The sequence below is a fragment of the Haliotis asinina genome, chromosome 4 (assembly GCF_037392515.1).
Source record: "Haliotis asinina isolate JCU_RB_2024 chromosome 4, JCU_Hal_asi_v2, whole genome shotgun sequence".
Taxonomy (NCBI): domain Eukaryota; kingdom Metazoa; phylum Mollusca; class Gastropoda; order Lepetellida; family Haliotidae; genus Haliotis; species Haliotis asinina.
In genome coordinates this window covers 70,954,430-70,962,511 of record NC_090283.1, presented here as the reverse complement: position 1 = coordinate 70,962,511, position 8,082 = coordinate 70,954,430, and the positions used below count along the sequence as shown (strand labels likewise).

The window sequence follows — 8,082 nt, the reverse complement described above, 5'->3', positions numbered from 1 at the left end:
ATTCAAAGACACGAACGTGTGTTTGTTGACATAACGGCTCTCACTGGTCCAGTGTTTTTCTGACGACTTTGCGGGTTTGTTATGGTGATTGTACGTGCGCTCCAAACAATTTTAGGAAATGTAACTATTAATCGCTAGGCGTTTCAAAAAGAATACTGTAATATTTGTATAACTAATCAGCTGTAATCTTTAACACTGGGCATATGTTTCACATTCATGGGAATATTTTAGCCTACCTTTTTTACCCAATCGCATATTTTTCAGTGAATTCAGTTAAAATTCCACTTGGGGTATTGAATTGCAGAAAGGTTACACGAATGTTCAGTTTGAGAAATATTTCGAAGTCATTTTGGCTGTGGGATTTAATGTAGTTTGTATTTAAGAATAAGCTTTAGATGCATTTTCAATAAAACAAATCCTGTTTGTAATTATTAAACCCCTTTCAGAAAATTTTAATTTAATTGGAAATATATGGAGAACATGTAGTAATAATTACGTCAGAATATGTCTTTAACAAATATATTTTCTCCTTCTTTTACGTGTACCAAGAGGTGTAATTCTAATGTATAAAAACAGCAATGCAATATGCATGGGTCCTTCGGTGATATTACGTACCATTGGAATCAGTCAGGAATAGAGTTATCGTGGCATCGTGTAATCATCGTTCCTGTTTGAAGTAGTTATGATGTTCCTAGGCAAATTTGAAAATCCTTCGAGAGAGGCAAGAGTCGCTATTCGGCTTGTCCTAACACGAGTTGGTCACGAATGGAGCTATCAAATTTGGCATCCTGTTACAAAAATCACAAAGACTACAGTCTCACTGTAACCAACTTACCCACCAGTGATAATGAACATTGGTTACGATCGTCCACGATGGCTATTTGCACTTCTTACGGTAAGCGGGTATAATTCAGGCCGTCTGCTGTCATCACGTGCTGCACGTGATCTCCGACCTGAAACACGACAAAAGATCTATTGAATCAGAACACAACTGTCAGAGGACTCAATCTGGCCCCAGTCTGTTTCGCCATTACGTTCAGGTAATTGGTTCTGATTAACTTCATTCAATCAAATATCAAATTTGTCCTAAACATTTATGATTTTCAAACGCTTGAGAAAGAAGTGGATCCGGGTATCGCATTGTGATAAAATGGCTAAGATTCGTTTCGGTCCCTTGAGGACTGCACAAAGGTAAACTGCTAACTCGATGAAGAACTTTTATCAGGCCATAATCTTGCATCATTTGTAAAAATGTATCATAACTTCACAATTCGGAGATGATGTATTTACAGAATGACCCCATGAAAATGGTTGGGTTGAGTTGTTTAACGCTACACTCAGCAATATTGTAACTATATTACAAAATTCGACCTGCAACCGATGTGTACCGATGTGTATCTATATGTATGCATGTTTGACTGTGTCGGTCTGTGTCTGTGTGTGGCAACATGCAATCGTCTTGGTGTCCCCACCGTCATATTGCTGCGGCGTAAAACCACATTCTACCATGACTTTAGTAAATACTGGATTGTGATTGATTAATCAAAGTCATTCAGTGGTATATAATCACACTATATACCTCTGATTTTCCAACACATTATGTATTTGTTTAATATCTGAATAACGCGGTTATGGCAGAATGGAGATAAACGTACTGTGTTGGTAAATCAGACGAATATAACGAAATTTTGTATTTGAAACATCACGCTACGTGTTCGATTTTAAATCAAATTTAGAGCTATTATAATTTTGTTATATACCTCTGATTTTCCAACACAATATGTTTATCTCCTAATTCACTCGCCCCAATTATGTTGTTTTCCTGAACTTAGTGACAGGGGGAGGTATAGTTGAAAGAGAAGGTAACCCTCAGGACCACATAAATGGTTGTGGTTGACAGGGAACCACTGATCTGATTGATGAGGGTCTAATAGGTCAGAGGGAAAGACAAGACCCGTTCCAGATTCGAATACGTTAATGTACCAGAGGACTTATTAAAAGAAATTGCAGAGAGAAAAACAGTCTGAAAGTAGTGTGTAAGTCAAAAGGTTAGTGAGTTTATTTTTAGCAAATTTTAGCAAATTTAGTACCATTTCTTCATTCGTGTCCACACTAATTATGGTGGTGAGTTTAGTTTTACGTCGCTTTTAGCACTGTTCCAGCAATTCAGCAATCCAACAATATCGCGGCAGGAGACACCAGAAACGGGCTTTTCAAAATGTACCTGTGGGCAACTGAACCCGGGTCTTCGGCGTGACAACCCTACCTTACCGTGCGACACTATTAAACCTGACAAGCGTTTAAAGCATAGTTAGAAAATTTCTCTCTCAGTTTCGAACATTCAGTGAGTGAAAAACTGCTATCATTTCAGAACGACCGGGACATGTCACTGGGTCCACTGAAAGAGTCCAACCGGCTCAACGCACCGACGTCTTCCACATCCAAACCAGAGAGCAAGAGTTGTTGCGCTGATGACCTTGTACATTCAATTTCTTCCTGTTCACCAACATGCAGTTCCGCCGAGAAGACCTTGAAAGAGAACTACAAAGAATCCGGGTGTTGTGGTGGACATGATGCTTTCTGCTCAGACGAAAATTGTTTGGATGTATGCGAGTTTTCCCCAGACATTCCCGAGCCCCAGATGTGTGGGAAGTGCGGCAAGCATGGCGTACGATTGAAGATATGTAGTCGGTGTAAGACAGCGTTGTACTGTTCAAGAGACTGCCAGAAGAAAGACTGGCAGAAACACAAGAAGGTAATAAAGACATAAATCTGCAATACGAAACACCATGACCCTGCTCGTCACAATATAGGCTTTCGATTGACTGGAAATTCTTGTCCAATCAAATTACTCCCACGAGCGAGAGGATGTATGTGCCGAAAGATGCAGATGACGTTTGTGCGAAGGGAATGTGTCCAATTTGTTTATCAAACTGGAATGGAGATAAACAAACCCGTACCAATACAATTACTACATTGGTCACATTTTTGTTTTTCACTCGCCACTTGAATCTCAAATTGATGAAACTGATTCTTGAATATAACTTTCAGTTATCAAACATCCCACGCTTTGTAGGAAACCAATTTATATGGTAGCGCATGTATTTAGAGGGAAATAGTTTGAGGCGAAAGAGAATGCCATTGCAATATGTAAGTCAGTACTTCCGGCTGCCCCTTTCTTTACACTCCTCCCTCGCAATAAATAGTGAACTGTGGTAATATTTTAATTATAGATTGATAAACAACGGGGTTTTTCAAATTATGTTTAGGGCTTAAATTATGCAAAAAAAACTTAGAGTTGGTCGGAGGTTTTGATTATGACATCCGTTTCATTGAGAAGTCTGTTTAATAGTTTTAGAGTTTGACTGCAATTCATCGGTCCACTTTTGAGTCAAACGGACTGTAGGTTATTCTTTCGTTAAGCAGACACCCGTGACGATCTGGATTAGAGCTGGCCATCAGTAACCAGTCCCTCCTGGATTCCGCGATTCCGCGGTTGCAGAAAAAATCGCGGAATTTACCTTGCCTTGCAGAAAAAAACGTCTCGTCCGCGGAAAACGCATTTGCGTGCAGCATCCGTGCAGAATTTGCCACTTCTCTTCAACGGAATTAGCTCATTTAAAAAAACTGAGTGAAAACTGACTGTCAGCCGAAACGAAAAGTAGAGCTAAAGTAGGGTTGGTTACACATAAAAAGGACTGACATATTTATTGTGAAAGCATTTTCAAAATAATGACGATTATAGATATTTTATTAATTAAGCAAGGTTTAGGCATTTTTCAAAAGATATTAGATGAATTTGACACTACAATTACATTCTCAAAATCGATTACTTTGAAAATTGAAATTATTTCAAATTTCTTTTAGGTATAAAACTGTCTGCACGAAACCGGAAGTTGTTCGTCTGCATCAACGTTAGAATTGAGCGGAGAGAAATAACTGTCAGTGAGTGTTTAATTTTCAAACACAGAAAAAGTGTGGGTGCTTTGTCACTCAAGATGTGATGTGTACTGTCGACTTAACTTCGTATCTGTGTTTGAGAATTAAACTATGAAGGTCTTTATAATGTTTTTGGTTTTTTTTCTAAATATTTAGCCACAGAATGGTTTCCAGAAAAGTGCGGTGGAGAATTTGCTTAAATTTGCAGCGGAATTCTTAAATATTTGCCACGGAAACCAGGAGGGATCGAGTAACCCCTGCTTGTCGTAAGAGGTTACTAACGGGATCGCGGCGATGTGGTTGTCCAGTGGTTGTCCAGTGGTTAAAGCGAATACCCAGGTACGATTCTCCTCATGAACATCACTGCTTAAAGCGGCGTCCAATTAAACCCCCCTCACTACTAAGGGCGTTACTGGTCAAACACGCTGGCTGACACGTCATCTTATCCCTACTACGTCGTTCGATGCTCATGATGTCAATCGCTGGTTTATCTGAACCATATTATTTACAGACCGCCCACTTGTAGCTGGAATATCCCTAAATGCGGCGTCGAACAACAAACACAAGTGTAGTGACATTCAACGATGCTGAAAATCAAATACTTGCTTTTTTAATCCAATGCTCACAATTAATATAAAATATCGTTCAGACATGCAGAATACCGGACCACGACGGGAACGACCTGAAGACTCTCCTAAAACAACTGACTACCAGCCTTGTTGTAGAAAAACGTAGAAAACTCACCTTCACTGAGGCCAAGGTGAAGGCTGAGAAGTTATATCCAGGGAGACCACTCTTCGATGAACTCTCCAAACTAAGCACGCACCCGTCACGGGGGATCTTCCTGGGGCTTATATCAGAAATGCACTTGTATGTAATTCGGCACGGAGTGTATGTGAAGGTAGGAATTACAGATTTGATTTCAAAATGTATTCGCTTATACTTTGACCTCAAATGAGTTGATATTTCTTTTATTTTTCACATCGGCAATATTTCAGTCATATCGTGACGAGATCAGTTAAATGTTATTGGTATACATAGTGATTAACTGTAAATTGTAAAATTTGTCAAGAAAGGACAATAAAATAACTAGATGATCGCAGATATGAATTTAATACTAATAATAAAATCAAAAACAGTTTAAATATGCATGAAAATACAATATAAAAACAGGCAATAGATTGCCAACAACTGAAGGGATCACTGGGGACTTGAGACACATTTGCTTCCTGCATGGGCCGGAGCTGGATTTACATCATCCCTTCAGCCGTTAGTAATTGAGACAAATCTAGCCATATATCCATATATTAAAATCACACATATTCTACGATTTAAAAATGGAAAGTTTTGATTTACCTTGAATGTTTTGGGACTTAAGTACCCTCTCAGGAGGACAATAATTTTACAGCAATATACCTATGACAACATTGCATGACTTTTACCCGTCTGTTGTAGGACCGCGTCGGCCGTGAGACATCTCTATTCTTCTATCTGGATTACGACAACCCTGACCCTTACTTCAGCTGGAACGACCTTCAACCGGGCAACTACATTTGTGTAAAGAATCCCTCTTTGCATATTTTCTTAGATGGTCAGGCTGGATTTCGTATTGACGAAGCATGTTCTGTCAAGATTATTTTGTGACAACATCGTGTCGACCATGGGAACATTTGTTGATTTCTTTTTAGGTTTGGTCGATTGTCCATTTGTCATTACGATCTGTAGGGAAATAAATACAATATATGTAACTGTCCGCATTTGTTTCCATGTCACTATTAGTTATTTATCTCTTCTTGTCGTCCAAGACAAAGTGGCAACATAATCATTGTTGACAATAAACCTGACTCCCGTCGCCAAGACTATTTTTGTTCCCTTGATGCAAACTTGAGAATATATACTGAACGGCTATAGAAACGCAAGTTTCGATAAAATAAAATCTCAAAAGTAAGCCTTCGTGTTAATGTCTTCTATTCAGAAAATTAACAAAGAATGATTTGCGTTTCATTTGCTGTTCAGTACATGTCTGTTGGCTATTCCTCGCTGTGGAGTAGTCGGCGGATAACGAGAGAGAGCTAGAGCGAACGTATATGGTTTTACGCCGCTTTTACTCGAGCAATGCAATGGTTGCATACACAGAAAATGGTATATATAAGTCGTGCCCTTTCTGAGAATCGAGCAGGGGTTTCGACATTTCGTACAAATTCTTTATACATGTAACCACCAATACGCAAGGAGGTGAGAACTGGTCCATGCGAATGATGCATACCATTTAGTACGCCGGGAACATCGAGGTTTCGTTTTACAGAAACAGTAAGACTCCATGGTAGTTTAATAGTTTTAGCATGAAAGTTATTATTTTTACTTCGGCAATCGTTTGTTATAAACCGAAGTCAAATTTCAAAATGGTCAAAATTGTATAAAGTGTTCTTTGTAATATGATTGCACACAAGTTCGCATAAAGCAATGATTTGTTACAAACAAGTCGCTTTAGGAACCCCGCATTACTTATTTCTGCACTGATATTCTCTCCTCTGTAAAATCCCTTTTCAACCACTCCTATGTTTAACTTAGTTTAACAGATACTTCACGCTTTCACTTTTAACTAGATAAGTTGTAAAGATATATGTCAAAAAAGTGTATTTTACTGTTTCCGACAGTACTTTAGTATATCGCTCAGCCCTCTCATTGGAAAGGTATTTGAAATGGCGCTGATACAACACTTACAACCGCTGAAGTCTATGGCAACATTTCCCAGTGAACAGCATATGGCGTATGAAACATGTTTGTGAGCACTCGGAGCATCATTGAATGTGCAAGAGACTATGCTCGAAAGGAAGTGAGATATACACATTGTCTTCTTGGACACAATGGCATCAGATACAGTTTCAAATACAAGCGATATTACAAGCATGGGGTCCTGGCTACGTGTGGACTACTTATTGACAGGATGTACAAAAGTGTGACATGTACAACTCTGGCAAGATAAATCTAATCAGTTTGAGCTTCTCCGAGGAGTCCGCCAATGCGGAGTCCTTTCAGCTGAGCTGCATTTGTTATATTAAACGTATATTGATAAAGAAGAAATTCTCTGATGCCAAGAAAGGTGCAATGTTGTTAGATGTGGATGTTTCTTCATATGAGCAACCCGTAAATGTCCCGGGGTAAAACTGGCTTTCCTCAACCCATGCTTGCCATAAAATGCGACTTTGCTTGTGGTATGGGGCGACTAACGGGATCGGGTGGTCAGGCTCGCTGACTTGGTTGACACATGTCATCGGTTCCCAATTGCGCAGATCGATGCTCATGTTGTTGATCACTGGGTTGTCTGGTCCAGACTCGATTATTTACAGACCACCGCCATACAGCTGGAATATTGCTGAGTGTGGCGTAAATCTAGACTCACTCACTCACTATGTTGACGTGTAAGGACAGGTCCTCGCAAAGGTCTTCTGGACCGAATACCAGCCTCACGCAAGCGGTTCGTCACTGTCTGATCAGAAATTGTTCTGAGTGCTGGCACTACCGATGTTGTGGAGGATCTGTTCCGCATATGTCGAAGCCGAATAAACCTGTCCTGAGCGGTCGTGGTCACCTGACCTGGGGCGATCACGTGTTGATCCTTGCAGGTGGTAGCGATGCCAAAGTCTTGTTATGGTACTGTGTGACACATTCAGTTGCCTTGCAATCCCCAGCCTCCAAATGACCAATCGCATTGTTGCGCTGAGCCTCAGTAAGTCTAAGTAAGCCTCAGTAAGTCCAAATATAAGACAGTCAACTGTCACACGAGCATTGAACCCCCCCACCCCACCCCGACTTTTATTGGAAATGATGCATGGAATGTGCGTGCAAAATGAAACACATGAATTTCTTCCCGTTCACAATTTATTGCATTTATTGAGGAAAACAGATTTTGGTACGTTTTGGCGAGTTGTCCTTAATAACAATGGATTCAAACTCGGAAATGTTTGCAGACAATTGTATTTCATCAGTTGGTCATTGCGATGTGTTTTTGTAACAGCTCTTGCCTGTAACACAGTTCTGCTTACTTTAAATAATATCAAGGTCCAGTCGAAACGCCTGCATCAACAATAATCGTTCAGATACCTGAAACATAACTTCCAATGAATGCCCGTGCCTGTTATC

At 39.9% G+C, this 8,082-nt stretch overlaps 1 protein-coding gene across 1 annotated transcript; it reads left to right on the top strand.

The window, feature by feature from the left end:
• The first annotated feature begins 910 nt into the window (after window positions 1-910).
• On the top strand, window positions 911-5,887 carry LOC137282689 (uncharacterized). Its single transcript, XM_067814476.1, has 4 exons — window positions 911-1,040; window positions 2,372-2,755; window positions 4,589-4,840; window positions 5,395-5,887. Exons 2-4 carry the CDS (start codon window positions 2,384-2,386, stop codon window positions 5,581-5,583), a joined length of 813 nt encoding a protein of 270 aa, XP_067670577.1. The 5' UTR covers window positions 911-1,040; window positions 2,372-2,383; the 3' UTR covers window positions 5,584-5,887.
• The last annotated feature ends 2,195 nt before the right edge of the window (window positions 5,888-8,082 follow it).

Bases quoted from the DNA above. Each gene is read 5' to 3' on its own strand.
- LOC137282689 (XM_067814476.1), top strand. From the start codon at position 2,384: ATGTCACTGGGTCCACTGAAAGAGTCCAACCGGCTCAACGCACCGACG. The intron at 2,756-4,588 runs GTAATAAAGACA...AATATCGTTCAG, and splicing joins ACTGGCAGAAACACAAGAAG to ACATGCAGAATACCGGACCA. The intron at 4,841-5,394 runs GTAGGAATTACA...CGTCTGTTGTAG, and splicing joins GGCACGGAGTGTATGTGAAG to GACCGCGTCGGCCGTGAGAC.